The following is a 21293-nucleotide window of genomic DNA, read 5'->3' as shown; positions in this document are numbered from 1 at the left end:
TTTCACATGCTGTCCTGCCAACCCATGTGTATTTTAATACTGATGAGTATAGGGATGAATGTCTCCAGTTCTATTTACAGTAGCCTATTTACAGTATGATTAGTGTTACATTCACAAACAGTGAAACACACGCACAAACACACCTGCCTGGCCTTCATATCTCAACAGCTCAATTCTTCAAACACTGTGCTTCCCTCTGCCACCTTTTTCCTCCAGCAGTCATGTCGTGCTGATTTGTAGCACCCAGGTGTTTTGTTGGCCTGAAAAAGGGACTGTTCCTGGGTGGATGGGTTAGACACACAGTGCACAAGGTGAAGTAAACAATGAGAAGGAACAGAGGACCTATGGGTAAATAACACTGTGATGCTACTCTAGCTTGCTTCCACATCTTGTTCCCAGTAAAGATAATATTACTATTTGATTTCTAGCTTTAGGCCACATCCATCCTAAACCTTCTTAAGTTGAAAACACATCTTTTTCTCTCCAATTTTGTATTCCATCCACAGCAACATGCTGTTTTTTTAGAAATGCCCTCCAGAGTGAATGGATCTGAAAATGTGAATTGCTGTAATAAAACTAAAATAATGTGTGGTCATCGTGGTCACCAGACCACAGAACGCTTAGTTTAGCTTAGTGTGGACTAAGTCTGACTTTTCCCACATTTGTCTTTATCTGATGCATTAATTAAAATAGTGACAATGTTCTTGCTTGACTTTAGCAGAAGCACTCTGTATGCATTATCTCTCTGATGCTCCTCTTTCACTGTCTTTTTCCTGCTTTCTCTTGTTCTCTCTCTGTAGGAGTGCTGAGTAGCACTCTGCCCATCTCATTTAGAAACAGCCCCCCCCCTTCACTTCTAATGAGACTTCATTTTGGCAGAGGAGGGAGAAAAGCCAGAGAGAGGAACATCATTTCCACTACTTCAGCTGACAGCAGTTCCCTCTTGAAGCCCTCTTCTAATACCCACATGGGACTATACAAAAGGGCTGGAATAGGGAGAAAATGGTGGAACAAATGGATAGCCACTCTCCCTATTAGCCTCCATTATCCGAAAGCATCATTTCATAACTAGCGACTAACAAGGCTTCTGTGTATGTGCCCATGCCCTTGTTATATGTTTGAATGTGTGCCTTGGCTGAGTTAGGATACACAAATCTGGTGTGGACAGCTCAGAAACCAGAGAGAATTGCCCTTCTTTGTGCCCAAGCTGAAATACGAGAGCGCTCGCTGAATAAAGGGGTCTTATAAGGGGGCGAGGGCACTCCTTAGGGGGCCAGTCAGCCGGGCGTGACAAGCCGGTACCGCTGTAATGAGATAACAGGCCACTGGAGTACACGTTGATTCATTCCTCTTTTCTTTCCTTTCTCTACATCCATTATCCCCTCGCTGTTTTCTTATCCATCCATTGCTCCATTTTTTTTAAAACCAGGCCATCATGCTCAGCAGGCTGGTAAAGCCTGTGTGTGAGGGACAGATAGAGGGATAGAGAGGAAAGGGTAAACACACTGGCAGAGATACAGATAGAGCAAAGGAGAAAGGAAAGGGCAGAAAGTGTGGAAATGAAAGCTGGGAAAAGGAGCGTGACTCTTTGTGTGTGCGTTCCTGAAAATATTCAAGTGCATGCTAACAGGAGCTGGCAAATCTTGAAAAAGGGCCACAGTGAAAAAAATGGCATACTTAAGAGATACAGGACAGGGAGTAATCAAGAGATAGAGGGACAGGGTGTATACCATACGGGTCACTGCCTCCAGACATGCTGGGTAAAGCCTTCCTCCACTTCTCAGCCATCACAAAATTACCCCTGCACCTGCCCTTCAGCCCTGTTCCCTCCCTTCTCTCCCTCCCCTTAACCCCTCCCGTCATGGACAAACCGACTTATACAGTGTTGACAGTGACAACACTCAGTGGGAGGTTGCGAGATACGGGAAATCCCAGCTAAAAGGTGAACTCTTTTTCTTTTTCATTGTGTGCTGGTAATATATGACTTATAGCCTGGCAAACTAACCCCAGCAAAAGCCTCATCACATGTCTTCTGGTCTTTTCCATAACCAGGCCTAATTGCCACCACTGACCTCCATATTTCAGCTAAACCACCAGATTCCAACTTATCTTTCTCACCTCTTCACACTCCAACGTGATTCATTCATGAAAAAACATGTTTGCACCCTGTCTTGCTCTTACATTAATGTTTTCTTATTGTTTTTGGGTAGATTTGTAGTTGCGATAGTGAGACAGCCAAAGCCATGATTTCATCTGAATGCCATGAGCTGTGTGCCTGACTGGGCTATCAACACTTGCTGTCCCAAAACAGTGTCTAAGCCGGAGATTTAGAACGGTCTGTCTAGCCCTAAATCTGCAGTCTCCTGCCTGGCATACCTCACACACAGCAAAATGAAATACACACACACACACACACACAGAAATACACACTCACTACCTTTTGATGCTCTACCTCCCAGCAACCGTTCCTTCTCCCCTACCTACCACTCTCCCCCTCTTCTTTTTGCCTATTATGGCGGATTAACTTATAATGCTTGGATGAACTTCAGTAAGTGGGGGGTACAAAGTCACACATCAATACACACACAATCGCTGGCTGGCAGATATGGTCACAAGCCCACTGGCACAGACACATGGGGCCTTCTGGAGAACAGCGAGGCACACGCTGACATACACACATATACATGCACACATACACAAACACATGATTACATACAGGAACTAGACTCCCATGCTGCAACTGAGTGAAAGGTGCAGAATCCAAACCAAAGCCCATATTAATCCCCCTGATCCCACAAAGATAGAATAATTCAGAGTTAATTACTATTCTCCTGCATTCCTCGCCTTCGTTTCCTTGATTGTCTAAATCCACTAAACTCCCCCTTTCCCTTAATCAGGCAACCATTTGAATATGCTGTCTACTGTAGATCCTTCTTTGTCTCCTCTTCCACATTTCTATTTGTTTTCACCCGCTGCTCATCTTGTGCCTTGGCAGACTTCTCTGTGCTACGTCTTGACAGAGTAAAATGAGAGGTAAATATGGTTATGAGCCCTCTCTCCCTCTCAATTTTTCCCTCTGTGACACACACACACAAACATACAGACCTTGGCAGCAGTCTCATTGCCAGAATCTGGCACTGAGATTGTGTCTTTCTGGTTGGAGTTTGGAACCACAGTGAGTTTAATTAGAGTGGAGAGGGACCACATGGCTGGCTGCCTGGCTGGTGTAAGACTGGCTGAGAGGCTGGGTACTGGAGAGACCCACTAACAACCATACTGTAAGATGCTAGCAGAGAGGAGAATTCACAGAAAAAAATAGATGCCAGTGTGCACTCATTGCTAACTGCAGTGTATTTATAGCTATAGATACAGTAGCTGCACACTCATTTGTATGCAGACAGTTTTCTAAAATATCTTTCTGTCTCAAACCGATGCCAACAGTGTTCTCATGCGGATAGCTTGTTATTAAAAAGATAAAATGCCCTTTTAGTAAAGAGTTAAAAGCATCCTACATCATTGCCCATGTCACACTGCATTATCTTTTGTGTCTTGTGGTATTTTGTTGCATGAGAGGTGCATATTTTACGCAGGGGAAAGAAACAGAGAATGCATTCCCACAAAGTAGTTTCTATTTTCTGGCCCAACACTTCAAGACAGGCCAGCAGATAAGCTGGAGACAAGGAGATAGTGAGGGGCTAACACTCACCCATACATGGGTAGGGCAAGGAGATGGAAAAAGCTGTGGTATGCACACTCACACATTTACACACCCAGGGTGAATATTTTAAATATCATTCAGCATATGGACAGAACAAGCACACATATCATAACTGGCATGCAGATCACGTATTATGCACACATATTTTAACGTAAACTCAGGGGAATATGAGCTCGCAAGCACAAATACACATTCCAGTTGGCCAACTCCCGACTGTGTTAACCTTCCAGCATTCCTCGCTAATCTGCACCATAATGGCACACCTGTCTTCTCCCATTCTCTATTACCTCTACAAAAATACAGTGGGGGTTTAAAGGGAGAGCGGAGAAGGGAGGGCGCATTAAACATATTCATGAACAAACAGCTGATCCATCCTCTCTTTTAATTTTCTCTTTCTTTATGCATCCCTCTATCCATCTTCAGCCCTCCCCTCTCTTGATCTGTTTCCATAGGGAACAGTCTATTTTTTAAACAAGAGGAGCAGTGGTTTGTCTTTTCTATTTTTTTTGGTGGTGGGGGTATGTTACCACGGTAACAGACATAGAGGTTATTGTCATAGCTAGACAGGCATTATTGGTGAAAGTAGGAAGGACGGGGCACAAGAGGGGTTTTTCTTCAGGGGCTGGGGCAGGTCAGAGATTGGAACAGTGCAGGCCAGGGGGTGAATAACTAAAGCAGTGGGCAGGCGGGGTAGATAGGTAGGTCACATTATTATTGATTGCCTGACATTATGTGGACAGCAGGGGAGTCCACAGAGACAGACGAATAAATTGTGGCTTGACATCAAAGTCAGGCTGCTGACATTGAGCCTGCAGGGGACAGAAGTTGCCCAAGGCTGGATTAGAGGTGGACAGATACACACAAGCACGCAAAGACACAGAAATAAACAATGAGAGCACTGTTCAGCAGTTACCTGATAAAATGAAGGTTGTTAAGAGAGAGCTTGAAAATGAAAATGACAGAATGAAACAGGAGGAGATGTCAACCATGAATAATTTCAATTCCAAGCTCTGATTTTTTTTTTTTTTATGATGCCACTTCTCCTAAATTGGACATTTTTCTGACTAAGAAACCAAAAATGTCTTACTCATTTACACATCAAGGCTCACTAGAGACTTTCACAAGGTGCCTTATTCCAGTCCTCATAAAATTCCAATCTGCTACCCGGTACATTTTTCACATTCATTAATGCTTCATTAAATTATTATTCATAGCTTGGATGATGATGTGATTAGAAAAGAAATGGGAGGCAACAGATGAAATAATTAGGGAAATGAAGCTAAGATTTAAATATTCAACATTTAATCTCAATTTTGACTGATTCCAGGGACACTTGTCTTGTGAGTTTGCAAAGCAAAACAGAAAATGTAACTGACAGGAGAACAAAGCTGTCTGATAAGATAACTGCATGACTGTCCAAAGTGACACACATATTATACTGTTAAAGCCACGCCTGGCGCAGGCCTTTCATCTGTGGGCATCGGGCTTGACACAGAGGCCAACATCCGTCATTGTCTGCTAAGTGATTGACCGACCTGTCTAGATGACTATCAGCTAACTGGAGTCTGGTGATAGTATCTGGAATGTGTGAAACTTGAGAGAGACAAAACAACACGAGTCTCAACCTGCACAGACCTGCAACTCAGGGAGATGGAAGATAGAGACACGGTGGGGCTAAGGATGGTGTGTAAAGGGAGAGGGGGTTCAGGTGAGGTTCGGAGGGTTTGATAGGAGTGACAGCGAAGTCAAAAACAAACAGACAAAAACGGTGGAAGGAAAAAGAGACAAAGACAAGTTGGGTGGGGGGCTTAGACAGAGTAACATGGTCGAAAAATTTCTCAGCCACATTCTCTATGGATTCAAAAGCCAACTGACCCATCCAATGCTACAACTACCTCACACAGTACCCATGCCATAGTTTTCAGGAAGAAATGCCATCAGCTCTTTTTCTCATAGATCATACACTGAAGGTTAATGTTGCTGGCCTGAGATCTCACACCAGATGGGCCTGTGACCCTGTGGGTTATACATCCTATTGCACCCACACACACTCAGAAATAGAAAGGCAATCATTCATCCTAATTTAAATAAAGCAAATTTACACTTCTATAGAGTGTGTGTTTCCCACTGACATTTCATCAATACTGTCACCCCCTCCATTATAGGCTACTGACGCCTCCTGCTCTCACTGGCTGCTGAAAACCAAGGTCATGCCTAGTTAACAAGGCAAGAGTGTGACATTAAGAACATGGGACTCATCTCTATAAGAAGGGCCAGGTCAGAAAAGGTTAAAGCTGACTAGAGTAGCTAATAATTTTAGTACTGAAAGGATGAGGATTTTTTAGACAATTAAAAAAGAACTCATTGACAGCAATTTTGATAACTGATTACCGGCATACGTAATTCATCAGCAAAATACATTTCCCGCTTTTCCATTGTGAGGATTTTCTGGTTTTCTCCATTGTCAGTTGAATACATTTGGGCTTTGAACTGTGAGTTGGACCAAACAAGCAATCTGACAATGTCACCTTTGGCTCTAAATACTTGTGATCAGCTGTTTCACTATTTTTTCACATATTATAAAAACATTATCAAAAAGTAACCCACAGATTAGTTGCAGCTGTAAATAATGTTGACAGGTTTTCCTCCTTCATTTATCTCACACTTTCATGCACAAACTCTTTGATGAGAACTGCATCTGCATCTGCGCCTCCATTCTTATGCAAACACTCAAATCACATGCCCAGTCAAAATACCATATCAAGGAAAACAATAGCTGTATGAGGTCACAGTAACTCAAAGGATGACATGAAGATGGAACCTGACAAGCAGAGATTACAAGGCTGAGTGACACTGACAGGAAGAGAGGGAGGAAAAAAGCACACACAAAACCAGTGTGGCAAAACTGGCATGAAGATGCAACGCTAATCGCTAGCATACCAAGATCAAAGGAAAAATGAAGCAGAAGAAAGGAGTGTGTCAGGGTGTCCCTGTATCACTTTAATCATGCCCGCTGCATACCACAGAGGCAGACAGTATGGAGAGTGATTTGTTCCCCTCTTTTAATTAATAATGCGTGTCCTAGAGAACCAGTTCCTTCGTAAAATAGAGAACCTGTAACATCAGGCAAGCGTGAATGTTTGATTTTTGCCCTAAGCATCCTGTGCAGTGTACTATGCTAGAATTTTTCTCATTGTGCTTGTGTAAATTTACATGCTATATAAACACAGAATGTAGGCAGGTGTAAACACCAGCACCGTAACGTAAAATTAAGGTTAGTCTAACAATTAAAATACAGTTGAGCATTGTTCACTAAGCTTTAGCCTGTACGGAAACCCTGGATTGGGTCCAAGCAGATGATTCCTGTTGTAGGTGTTTACAGAAGCAGATGGTCTAGGTAGGCGTTGGAAGTGCTGGTTGTTTAGGATAATGTAAGACATAAAACATCATAAGGGAAGCCAAACAGGATGGCTGCGTGTGTGTGTGTGTGCATATCCATGTGCATATATGCATGAGGAGGAGGCTTCTGGAAGTTTGTAAGGGTGTTGAAGCTAAACTATCAGCACCTCTGCTACCCTGGCACCATCTCATCCTCCTCCTCCTTCTCCAAGCATCTGGTAATAATGTAAGGACGTTAAAACATATAAAGGTAGAAGGAGGGAGAGTGGGGGGAGAGAGCATGGATGGGTGAGTAAACAAGGGGGAGGTGGGGCATGCCTCAGAGGTGAGGAAAGATGGGTAGGGTCAGACAGAGGGTAGAGAGCAAGATAAAAATGGAAAAGATAAAACTACCAACAAGTATTCTCCACATTTTTAGCTATTTTTGAAAGTGACGTAAGAAGGGAAAAGCATTAAAAACATTTCACTACAATTTAACAAAAGCAGCTTGATGGAAATAGAAAATGAAATGGGGAAGAATTAAGAGGAAATGAAATGCATCCCATTTATTACTGGACATCTGTGATCATATGAATATTTTCATAGCTGTCAGCCTGTGCTTTTCATTAGAAGGGTGGGGGATAGAGGTAGAGAGAGAGAAGGGGGGGGGGGGGGGTGGGGGACAGAAGCAAGATGAAGATAAAAGCAGACATGACACTATTGAACTTGTTTCAATTAGATGAACTCAAAGGCAGCAGTGCTGCGTAGCTGGACCTCCCATCAGCATCATTCATTTATTATTCATTACACTATGTCCAAAATCACAGGCCTGTTCATAAAAGAGATTTTTTTTTTAAACAAAGGCACAGATGACTTAGAGCATGAGTAAGATATTCAATTTACATTTCCAGACATTTTTTGTTGTTACAATATGAGACTGATACTGACTGATACAATATTCTCAGAGAATGTCCTCTAACTCTGTATGTCACAAAATGTCATTTAAGAAAAGTGTGCTTTTATAATGCCTAAGATAGAATTGCTCATATACCGTGGTTGGATTGAGGGCCCTTAGGCGAATTCTGACATTTATGGTGGGGAATGTAGAAGGGGTGTTTGAGAGGGGTTTGCAGGAGCAGGCAAAAGCTTGTCCATGCAGGTATGTGGCAGGAAGAGGTAGAGTGAGGGAAGAGGAGAAAGGACAAGGGGAAGGTGGGGGCTGGGGCAGGGGGTTGGTGTCAAATCCTGGAAGAGGTGAGAAGTACCAGAGAAGTGTGAGCTGAGGAATGTGGAAGAGAAGTTAGTGAAGTTGACGGGCAGGAGATGTGGAAGCTGTCTATCATCAGCAATGCTCCAGAATTTTCCATGACTTCAACTCTACATTTCTAAGCAGAAAGGTAGCTGTGGGGCAGAGAAGCCAATGCTGTGTCTCCATAATGAGCTGTGAACCGCAGGCTGAGGTGCCAGGTGAGGAAGGAGACACATAGAGGGAAAACCTGAAGGTAACACTCTAGCTTAGCTTTCAGACGTACACAAGTGAAGGCAGATGGGCTCAAAAGTCCCTGTAGACTGGGTACAATGTGCTCCCCAGATTAAAAAGGCATTATATACATTTAGCATACTAGCACCCAGATGCTCACCACCCTCTGTTATAATAAATCACACCAACTGGTTGCTTCATCCATAACATTTTGCAAACTAGAATGGCACTCAGTAGAGCACATACCTCCGCCAAGGCGAAAAATGCTCTGGATCCTCCCCTTTAACTGGAACTGCACCTAAATTTACTGGGTTCTTCCCTGGCTCATGCCCGGTTCAGTACTTTCACTTTCCGGTTCAGTACTTTCAGTAACGCACAAGAATTCCTATGTGCCCAGAATGAGTGTTTGTGTATAAATGGCAAATAAAGATCTTGATTTTTGTGTAATCCTGCTGACAGATATAGAAACAAACCAACAAACAGACAAGGGCAAAAATATAACCTCCCTGGTTTAGGTAATAAGTTGTCACATATGTGAGCTATAAAATAAAAATACGACCATCTTATCTACACAAAGCATAGAGCTACAGCAGGGAACTGCCTTGTGTGACAACAATTTGCCAAAATTGCAGTAATTTTTCTGTTGAGTAGAGATGCAGGAAGTGAGAACTCAAAAGTTGAGCAAGAACAAGATGTGCTAGACTCAGTGATGGCTCAATATGCCCTCACCAGCCAAACAAGAAGAAAAAAATCTGAACATTAGGTCTAAATAACACAAATTTATTGGTATTACTTAACATGATTCAGCAGTACAAACTCCTCTTGCCACCTACGTACATAATAAACTTATGTGAAAACAACCGATAACAGCTTCTGTATTTATTTGATAATTTTGGATTGTACTACACCAAAATCCAGTTGCTGCAAACAAACAGAAGTGTGGTGTGTCAGTGTTACTGGCTAATGTGGTCTATGGGCAGACCTGTGGACCGAGCCTGGCTCAAGCTGATATGGAGGCTTTTTTCCACCATCCAAAGCCAACCAGCCAGTCATTGGGATATTGTCTCATGTTTGCACTGCAGGCTTTGGCTGCCCTCTGTGAGTCAACTGACTGATAATCCACTGCAGGAGCTCTGACCACATAGTCGAATCGGGAACAGGCAGAGGGATGTTATATATGAAATTGTATAAGCATAAAACAGAATTTGGAGAGAGCAGTGGTAGCAATAGCAGTAGTGAGAAGAGACACCAAGGCACAAGAGGAACTGAAAGGAGGTGAAAATGTCAAAAGACAGGGAAGGGTGAGGAGACAGTGAAAGAAACAAATGAGGACACAGAGAGAAAGAGGTGCAGACGGTGTTGTAAGTCAACACATGCAACATGATCTCTAGTCCATGGCAGTCCAGCTGTCTCTCCTCTTTCTCAGTCCCAGTCGCCATTTCCTTTGTCCTGTTAAATATGCTATTCCTGCCCATGGGAGATGGCAGAGAAAGAGAAAGAAAGAAGCACAGTGTTGGCAGGGGAAGGAGAAAGTGTTCGATGAAGGACAGGAGGTCCTGTTCTGATACTTGGATACAGCTGAAGCAAGGGAGGAGAGAACAGGTGGGTAGCCACAGGAAGACAAGTATGCCATTGTTTGGCTGGTATCTGTGTAACCATAAGGTCCGAGTCTCCTCAAACCGCTCCTAGCATTTCACATCTCTCAGTGCATGAGAGTTGAAAGTTAGCATTAGCTTGGTGTTACTGTTGCATACTGTGCTTTGACTTTGAAAGCACTGTCATGCCGATGGTGGGCCTGGCTTTGATGATCTCCTGAACCGTTACACCAACTGGCCCTAAACCAGTGCCAAACAGACACACATACACAGACACACACACACACACCCTCAAACAGATGGGGCGAGGTGGGGTGTGTGTGTGTGGGTGAGGGGCTACAGAAAAAGGGTGTAGGCGGTGGATGGTAGATTTTTTGGCTAGCTGTACCTTGCTAACTTCATTGCCAAGCAGGCTCTAACTCTGACAGCCTGGATCATATACCACCAGCTGGCAAGCTAGGAGCCACAACCATGGCGACTCAATATGACACAATGCAAATGGGGGGAAAAAACCCCCACCAATTTAAGACGGAGAAGAGGAAAGAATCAATGAGACCAGTTAGAGCAATAGAGGAGACAGTGAAAGTATTGTTACATCGAAATACAGGAAATGAAAACTTGATTTCCCCATTTTTGGTCAAAAATATTAACTTGGAGACATCATGTTGACATACAGATCCTCTAATTCAGAAAGAGAGATGGTAGCCATGTGAGGCCCTCAAGTGTACTGGTGGGCTCTCCTACAAGTCCGACACTGTCCCATCACCAGCTGGTACTGCCATCGATGTGGGACTGGACACACAAGCACACACACGCCTATTTATAACCTCTGTTAAGTCCGGATTCCAGTTCACGTTGGGGTTGCAGTAATGTTCACATGCTCCTAACAGCCCTGACTGCGCCAAGTGACGGGTGCCCACACACAGAGCAAAGTCCTGTCATACACAGTGCTAACTCTCCCCTTTGTCACAAGCACACACACACTGCAGTGTTAGTTCAGTTAATGGGGTATGCATTCCAGACACACACTCTAGACACACATTTAAATACCCAGTCACCCCCTCTCGCGAGTTTGTAAATGCACATACAAACACATTCTTAAACACCTGCATACATGTAAATATATTCATCCATGTGTGCACAATAACACACACAGTTCCCTTACACTGTGCCTCAACTCCCTTCACTCCCTTCACTCTACACCTCCTCTCCATTCCTTTCTCCTTCCTTTCCTTCCCTCTCCCAGTCTCCCTCCCTGTTGTGTGTGTGTGTGTGTGTGTGTGTGTGTGTGTGTGTGTGTGTGTGTGTGTGTGTGTGTGTGTAATCAGCCCAGTATTAATACCTGCATTCCAACAGCCTACAGGAATGTCTTAACAATGTAACCTTGTTCAGGTGCAGAGAAGAAAGACACATCACTGAAAAATACATTAAAAAAGGCTGCAGTGAGAAGTCCCAGGGCTATGGCATGTAAGAGCTGAGGCACCTTATGATTTGAGATGAACACAGTTGAGTGGTATACACTCTTACGCTGCCTCTGACACTTGAGGTCAGCCTATGAAAAAAAAAAAAAAAATCATACTTACACAGACAGAGTATATCAGTCAAGTACTGTGTGCTACTGGTTAACTCTTTCACACATAGTCAATAAGCCTGGATGCACAGGCAACATAATCATATAGCTGAGCTATGTTGTTATACCAGAGAGGTATAATTCACTGTTAGAGCTCACTAATTTTCCAACTGTCATATTGTAAGGACTGATAATATCATTTGCAATATAATCTGAATTACAGCTACAATAATTAGTTGATTAGTCAATCATTCAGTAGATAAAAACCTAATCAGCAACGATTTTTTAGAAATTAATTCGATTGTTTAAGTAAGTTTTCAAGCAACAAACCCAACGGACTGTTGGTAAGAAAAAAGAAGGCATTTGAAAATGTCAGCTTGGGTTTCATGAATCTGCAATGAATATTTTTCAGTATTTCTTTTTTACATTTTATAGACCAAACAAATAACTGACTAAAGAAGAAAATAATTGGCAGATTAAATGATTAAAATCATAATTAGTTGCAGTCCCAGTCTAAACTAATTATTTCAAGGAAAATGCAATGAAAATGAGTCATTGTATGTTTTGTTTATACATGCAATTTGTTTTATACATGCAAACATAAAATTCATTATTTTATATGTGACTGGCCATACTGTAATCCATTTCATTGTGGGGAAATATTCTTATTAATATAATGATATTGATTTCCAGACCTAAGTAGAAGAGTGAAATAATGAAAAGCAGTGATATACTGAATGCTCCATCATCCTCCCCCATTCCTCCCTCTGCCTGTCCCCCTTTGTCAAACCTTATTATTGAACATGTGTCCTCTCTGCCCCTGCCATTAACCAACCCCACCCATACACACTGCTTTCAATGCACGGACACACACGCACACAATGTGCAGCACACACTCTAGAATTGCTAATTGACATAGGGAGTTGGAGCATCTTTCATCATTCTCCACGGAGACAAATCTTGAAGTGTGTGTGTGTGTGTGAGAGAGAGAGAGAGAGAGAGAGACAGAGATGTGAGTGGGGAATGGGATCAAAGGGGGTCCTCCAAGCTGCCTGCCTGTCTGAGAACTCTCAGCTTCTCTCAACACTTCATACAGCTGCCAGGAAAGGCCAAATATCCATCGTACTCATCAAGTACTGCAGTGTAAATGTACAGTATGTTCAGCTGACTTCAGATGGATAATCATTCAGAACAAATAATTGTTAACTAAATTTAGTCTTCCTGTTGCAACATGCCCACTGGGGCAGAGTACAAGATGCTCTCGAGGCAAAACACTGGGGTTATAATTACTTTAGCCCTTAATAACAAGAGGCTAAATCAGTTAGGTACTCTGTAAGTCTAACATTATCCACAATAACTATCCATCACATTTGTTGTCCTTGTTGTTCTGTAGATTGCACAGACATGTAATTGGGAATCATTTAGCCTGATGGAGTCATAACCCAATTGAATGCCATTGATTTTGGATTAAATATTCATATGAACCGGGAGTGAGCTTGTTCTTTTTTCCTGGTAGACCAAATCAAAATGATGCTATGAAACTTGACTCTCCTTGTATTACTGGAATATGGACACAAACTGATGAGCAACACAAGAGATTTGGCTGAAAAATGCACTTCACTTAATGGAGGACTTTCCACCGCTGCTGACTCAAACTGATGCAACTTCACAAATACTGTTACATGAGTGGGAAGTGAAGTCAAACCCCTTCTGGCTTGATTATTGTCATTAGCTGAACTGTCAGTCAAAAAAAGATTACCTTCTCCTTCTGCTAAGAATCACCAGGGATTTGAGACACCCTGCATCTTTTGGCTCCTTCTTTTCAGGCTATTGTGATAATTAGACAACACATGGTCAGGATGATACGTGTATTTTCTATTGGCCCCTGGCAGGGATGAGAGATTAATGACGGATGGAGGGTGAGACAAGTTAAGAGGAGGAGAGAGACAGAGGAGTGGAAGAGATGTAGAGATAAGAGAAACACGGTGATAAAAGTGATGATTTACAGAGCTGGGCATAAAGTAGGGTGTGCTAAAGAGACTGACAAGTGAATTCCAGGGAGAAATGTAACTAACAGGGAAAAAGAGACTCACTCTAAAGTTAAGAAGAGGATATGACTTGAGGAGAGCATTAACAGTCAGAGCATGGTAACTTTACCCCTCTACTCTTCTCTTTCAAAGTCAAGTTCACACAGGCAGAGAGGTGCAAAATGAAACTTTAGTGCTGTGGCTGTTGTTTCAGAGGAGCTCTGGTAAGTGAAACCTCAATAAAATAAAGGCAAGTTATGTCCTTAGGCAAGTTGCCTGACTCGGAAGCCCTGAAAACTGACACTGGATCTGTTCAGTGATGACTCTCTGGCCTTGCTCTCAGGTAACGTGGGGAGCCCCCTTTTCTCACACATACAGACATGAAGTCATAGCAAACATCCAACACACAGAACCAAATGCTTGAGTTATAATACAAACACCACCTCTGAAACTCACACACCAACCCCTCTTCCCCTCCTCCACATTCTGCTCCTCCTCTTCCTTCCCACCATGGAGGATTAATGTTCCCACTCCGGTCTCCCAGGTCCCCATGGCCCAGTTAAAGCAATACGATCTCATTGTCAAACAGTGACCAGCCTCACCGGAGAGGTTAACCACTGCTGCTTAACCATTAACTAGATTAAAGTCAGGGCGGAGGGGTGCACAGGAATGTTGTCTAACAGATGGAAAAGGGAGATTTCATTGTGGTTTTGGCCTACGTTTGAGACAGTGGTTTGAGTAAATTTGCACACATACACACATACATGTGTACACAAGCTCTATGTCAACAAAACATTCTGTAGCCTAGTGAACTTTAAGTCACCCTCATCTCCTGGTTATCATTCTGCAATATAGATAAGGGAGGAAAAGAATCCTTTGGGGCATCACCGTCATATTTCTGAAACCACTCCCTGGGAAGAAAGAAGTACTGAGTCAGAGGTGCATTGAAATATTTGTCCACAGACTTAAAATTGCGCTTCTGTAATTTTTAAGGAGCATTTCCTAAAATGTCAAACAAACAAAAAACTAAGGGGCAAACAAGTTAATTTAAGGGTGCATTCACTGCAAACATATAGTTTTACTCTCTCCTCCCCCCACACCAGGCCAAACTAGTGGTGTAGAAAGACACAAGGTGGTAATGGAACCCAAGTGTGTGTGCGTGTGTGTGAGTGTGTGTGCGTGCAAGAGGGAAGGCGGGGGACAGGGCTTTTTTGGAGGGGTGCATTCAACAACTGCTGCTGAGGCAACTGTTGATGTCTGAAAAGCAACAGCTTGTGGGGCTCCCAGAGGACGCTCTGCCAGCCAACAGTCAGATGGAGGGTTTAGGGTTGGAGGGGCGCAGGGGTTAGGATTTCTTCAATTCTGCCAGGAAAATGATCTCCTTGGCCGCAGATCCAGGCTTTTCCATGACATTCCCCATTCCTAATTGGTATTCCTCAATCCTGATGTACTCCGCCTGTCTGATCCGCACTGCTGCTATCTCTGCCTTTATCGCTTTTGTTCGTTTTGTTCCCACTTTCATGTTATTTGATTGATCAAAACAGCTGGACTGGACACAAGAGGAGTATTGTAAAAGCCATTTTTATGGCAGACACAAAATACGGAGGCCATCACATTTCCTTGCTGTTTTATGACACAGATTTGTACTGCGCGTGGCTAAAAACGCTCAAGCCAATCCTGCTGCTTTGTACATTCTACAACAGACACTGAGAAACAGAGGCTCTTATCCACATCTTGCTACAGCACTCTACTGATAAATGGATTGGCAGCACTTATCCTCGTCTCCCGAAAGAGCTTTGTGAATTTTCAATTTTGCACCAACCCTGAATTGTAACGCAACCCCCACCCGCCTCGTCCTGCAACCACTACCATCATTACATACACAGATTCAGAGACAAGGACACACATACACAGACATGGGGCCACGTTTCAAGGCTGCATTTTAAATTACCCATCACCATCATCTTCCTCCCTTGAGGCAAGAACAAGACTGCATGGTGGCAACATAATAGTCAGCGTTAATCATCTCTCATCCCATCTCTTGATCTCTTTCTGTCCATCCCTTCCTCTCTGCTTGCTTGCTTGCTTCCTTCCTTCCATCTTCTTACTGGCTTCTTTTTCAACTTTCTCATCCTTGTCTTAACATTCACGATAAGGCATATCAAACTTATTCAGATCTATTAAACCATTTAAAATCAAGTTTTGAATACAGACAGCAATAGAGTCAGACACTATACTTTTAAATTTGTGGCTTTTAAAGTAAAAAATAGTGAACATGCCAAGCGGAGGAGGATGGTCATTCTTATTTTAAAATCCTTAATAGTGGCCATAAATCTGTTGAGGAACGGCTCTAGGGATGGGCGTAAAAGCAAACAGAGTCCTCTCCCTCTAAAACACAGCAGGAAATCTTCCTGATGCTATGCAGGGTCATTAACTGTGAACAACACACAAAAGCACAGTGGTCAACATGGGCAAAGACAACATGGTAAATCACAGCAAGCAAATACACACACAAGCAAGACTGGGAATCAAATAACCCAACAACAGTGTCATTGTAAAGGACAAAAAGAAGGAATGTAGGGTAAAAGAGACAGACAAAGATAAGAAGGAAAGAGAGGGGAATGTAGACAAAGATAATCTGACAAAATATGCCTTTTGTTTATGTGGAGGTGTCTATGCATGTGTATAATGACACCTTTGGCTATAGCTCTTTTGAAGCTCTTGAGGGGATATGATGATTAAAAAGCAGGGTGGGATAAACTTTTTTCTATATCCGCTGTGAGCCACATCATTTTTGCTAACTGACTTCAAACCAGGATTAACCACGTGCATGCAGCCTACCATCTGCTGACGCTCAGCTGCCCACTGGTGCTGACTGGTGCCAGCTCACCAGGATACATCAGTGCCCTATCAAACTGCTGTAATTCAGTTTAATGTGTTTCCCTGCAAATAATAAACACAAGTCTGTTTGTGAAAAGCCAAAAAACTAAAATCCCTTTCTCTGAGCTCAGTGTTTACTAAATGGACTTCCTCACACAAGTCGACCTGTGCCTTTTATTTTAACTGATTAATATTTAACTGGTGCCCCTTGGTTGTTCTGCGGAGTGGAATCCAGTCAAACCACAAGAATGCACCCTGGCTGTGAACAGATTCTAGCTTTACACCTGTAACACTGCCTCTAGACTGTGAGAATGGAGCTGCATTGTGGCAGCTTGTTTGTATGTGGATTACTGACAATAACTTGTAGTGAGAGTTTGTTTTAAGGCAAGAAAGGAAGCCCTAAGCCATAGAATCTGAGGTGATGACAAACAAACACACACCTTATAGTGCAAGCTCCAGCGTGTCCAGAGGAATGCCACTAATTCCATCTCAGTGCTCTACTCCTACTCTGTCACTGCCACACACACATATTCACAAACACACAGAGGGGAATGAATCACTGTAATAATTGCAGCCCAACCATTCCAAGACTCACTCCCCCAGAGGCCTAAATGACAAGGGGGGCAAACATGGACTTGCTCTAACAAAGCAGCCACTATCAATCTGTCACTCATTGCTATATGAGCTAAGGTTCCCAGTGTTGCATAACACCAGAATTTTGAAGCTGAATTTTGAAGCCCACACACACTCTACTAATTGTGTGAGTGCACACTTATTGGTCAGTGAATGTATTCACTGACCAATAAGTAATCTGTGAATGCGTATAAGTGTTTTTGCATTCATGCATTCCAGAATACACACGTGTGTATGCTTGCACAAAAAAACTAAGTGCCCCAGGACAGTTGTAAGAAAAGTCCCCTGGCTTTTATCTCCTCATGGCTAAACAGCTCTTTTTCTGGCCTAATACCATAATAATTACACATGTCTGCAGGGGGTGCACTTTTGATGCTGTGCTGGCAGGGGGGGGACAGAAATTAAAAGTGAGGAAATGACTGTGCGAATTCAGGCAGCCATAGACAAAGAAGCTGACTCTGTGTGTTAGTGCTTAACACCTTGAACTCAGCTGATGCTTGTCACAATGATTCTTTCCACCAGTATCTGAATACTTAAGAGTTGCTACAGCTAAGCTGAAACTCATCTAACCGTTTGACTCTCGTTTTGTCTCTTTACCTTAATGTCACTTTGTTCTGTCCATCCCCAAAACATACAAAAATCAAAGTTAAGAGAGCAAATAAAGAAATTCTAAAGTTATTTTGAAGTTACTGCTTTTGTAAAAATCCTTACAAAACACAAAGTTTGGATATATTCTTATAAAATACCTTAAGTTCCTTCACCTTTACCTTAGAAATGGTGTTTCTGAGTTCAGATAGACAGCATCATCACAATTTTTGGACATCTAAAATAAAGTTATAATTCAATATTTTTCCACTGTTGATGGAAAAGGCAGTGGCCTCTCAAGAGCGTAGAAAGGGAGCCATTTACCAACATGTCTGGGTGAGCAGGTCATAGGGTCAGCATAGGCATGCTGAGCACCTTGGGGCATCTTGGGTTGCCATGCATAACATATCCATATGTCACAACTACGTACATAAATACAGGGATACATGCTCACAAATATGTTGACACACTTACAGGAGAGGACACACATCTGGGTGTCATGTGTTCCATGGTTTTATTTAGTGTGCCTCTATGCTCGACACTGACATAGTTGGAAGTTGCAAGTGTGTGACCAGTTATTGTGAAAATGTGGGTCTGTGTGACAGAATCCCACTGAGACCCAACAAGAGCTGCTATTATTAGACAAAACTATGCTAGAGAGAGAGAGAGAAAGAGAGAGTGAGCTCAGAAAATTAGAGATTTGGCAAACTTTTTTTGAGGAAGCCAATGATGTACCAAAACTTTCTTTCCTTCTGACTTTTAGCAGACTTCAGAGCAGCATAGGGGGAATGGCGTGAGCTCAGCACCTGGAACCAAGCCTTTAAATCAATGCACCACAGCTGTACAGAGAGATGTGTGATCAACACTGCCTCCATCAATTACAGGGCACATTTTAGTAGGCACCTGTTAAATGGCTCCATGAAGGCAGACAGACAGCAAAGCACAACAACTGTCTCTGAGACCAGAGAGGAGGGAGGGGGGTGATTGTAAAATCTGCGGAATGAAGTGGTGTAAGGAGAAGAAAGTGGAACAACAGAGGAAGAAAAGCTAAACCAGGTAAACTCAGAGGTGGAAGCCGAGTGTTTATTCAGTGAAAAACAAAATTACTTTTCAATAAGGGATGAGAAACATACTATAATGCAGTGAGTACATGACAGTCAGAGAAAAGAAGAGAGAGGGGAGTCAGCCAGCCCCCCAGCCCCGCCCTGCGCAACATCCTGCTTCAAACCACCAAAGGCCGTCTGCACCGCTCAATAATCAAAAATAACTCTGATGAACTCTAACAGAATTTGACAATGAGTTCTGGCAAATTTTAATTTGACAGAAACAAATATATTTCTGGTAAAAAGCACAAATGTTAACAAGTAACCTATTATAGGCTACATCTCATAAGGATATTAAAGTATGAAATATTTCAGTGACACTAGAACAAACAACTGTATAAAAAATACAGTACAGTACTAGATAATGCCCCTAGTGGCACATTTTATCATTAAATGGGACTGGTAACCTCTAAAGTCAGTAATAAACCTGTAAAATACAACTCCTTAAAATAATATACACTTGGTTTAGGTCAGTAACCAAACATTTTTTTTCATAGATCATTTATGCAATTTCCCCATTGTGGGTCTAATAAAGGTGAATCTTATCTTATATTAAGGCTAAAGTCAAGTTGCATTAAATTGGCTTAGTCTGGCAGCACTAGGGGTGCTGAGGGTGAGGCGCACTGCCAAATAGGAGATGCAAATCCCGCAGATCAGACATCAAAGCGCTGGAAACTGCACCACAGCAGCCAGACATAGCAGCATGAACGAGACTGAATGAGACCGACAGCATGGGCTTCAAAATAAAAGCTTACAATTTCTCACTGTTCAGGTAAAAAAAAAAAAAAAAAAAAAAAAAAAAAAAAACTAGTCTGATCAAAACATTTTGGACACTCGTTTTGTTGATTAATACGACACGTTATCAGCACATGGGCATTGTGTTTTCCAGTCAGCATTTTACTTTGGCAGTTCAATAGTTTTATTCTAGCTGTATCGAGGAGCCACTGTTTGGAATCACACTGTATTGTTTTGGCAGCGGTGCCCAGAGGAAAGTAGCAGTGTGCCGCAGGCCTGTGCGCTAAGGTGCACTCAAGTGCGGAGCTGAGACTTACCGCACAACTAGCCCACAAAGCGCCAACATTAACCCTTTCAACATCCCCGCAATGTATATAATTCGTATGCTGGAAACTGATGGCTACTGCAAAGTAATGTTTTTTTAATCACTTAGGCTACTGTTGAAATACATTGACGGGTTTGATACACGCCGCTTTTAGGATAAATACTATCGGCGTATTCTGGTGCATCTGTGCTGCCGTTAACAGGTTGCTCAGCATCAGCCAGCAATAAGACAGCAAACATAATGAACTACAAAATGTTTGATTGAACTTAATGAGCAGCCTCTGACTGCGAAGTGGGCGGACAGATTAGTCCTGTACCCGTGGTCCGCGAAGAAGGAAAGTATAAACCTGCAGCCCGAAAAAAAACTGACCAGCAGCGTGTCAAACGCGTGACAAAGTTAGCAGAAAGAGGAGTAATTTTACAAATGTGGCGGCAAGTATCAAAGAGACTTACCTAGAAATGCCCAGAGCAAGGTGCACAAGAGCGACGTGCGTCCTAATGTTATCCCGTCCATGTCCGGTTTTCTAACTTTTTTTTTTTTCAGAGAAAAGTGTTCACTTTGTGTTTGGTTGTGGAGTGAGGAAATGTGGCAGCAGTAAGTCTTCTTTCTTCTTTCAGTGCTCCAACGCTTTCTGGACCTCTCTTTCTCTCTCCCTCTCTCTGCAAAAGGAGTGCCTCACTCTCTCTCGCGCACACACACATATACAGAAATCTGATGCGGGTGGTAGTCCTCCTGGTTGATATATTTGCACAAAAGGTGACCCCCTCCACCCCTCCTCCTCTCAATACAACCCCCTCCCCTCCTCCTTCTCTCTCTCTCTCTCTCTACCTCACTTGCAGTGAAAAGACGTGCTTGACTAATCGCGTAGTGAGTCTACTGGGGCCAACGGGATTTCTTCAAAGAAACTTAAAAGTGATTTTTATCATGCAGCTCTGCGGCTTATTGAAGCTTCAAAAAGGATACGTCTTAGACAAAATAACTTAAGGTTTACCAGAATAATATACAAATTTCACAGCGAGACTAAAAGTACAAAAATGTGTAAGCTTAAGTTAATATACTAGTAAGTTACTATAGTATCTAAGTATATTTTATTCCTGTTAGCTCAGACTATTAAAATTATTTTTGGACATGTTTAGAGTCAACATGACACACTTAAGAGCTTTTAAATTTCATTTTATTCATTAATTGGGAATTATGGAGGTAATGGCACAAGTTCGAAAGGAAAAAAACTCACATTAGCCTTAATAAAATAGGCTGTGGAATG

General features: G+C 42.5%; 1 protein-coding gene across 2 annotated transcripts in view; it reads right to left on the bottom strand.

Moving 5' to 3' along the window:
- Positions 1–20759, bottom strand: part of bcam (basal cell adhesion molecule (Lutheran blood group)) — a 48518-nt gene extending 27759 nt beyond the window's left edge. For both annotated transcript variants that reach the window (XM_041044647.1, XM_041044648.1), the window contains exon 1: positions 20482–20759. In XM_041044647.1, coding sequence (XP_040900581.1) covers positions 20482–20542 — 61 coding nt within the window. In that variant the 5' untranslated portion in view covers positions 20543–20759. The remainder of the gene's footprint in view (positions 1–20481) is intronic.
- Positions 20760–21293: the final 534 nt, after the last annotated feature.

The sequence above is a fragment of the Toxotes jaculatrix genome, chromosome 8 (assembly GCF_017976425.1).
Source record: "Toxotes jaculatrix isolate fToxJac2 chromosome 8, fToxJac2.pri, whole genome shotgun sequence".
NCBI classification, from domain to species: Eukaryota; Metazoa; Chordata; class Actinopteri; family Toxotidae; genus Toxotes; species Toxotes jaculatrix.
This window is presented reverse-complemented; position numbering and strand designations above follow the sequence as displayed.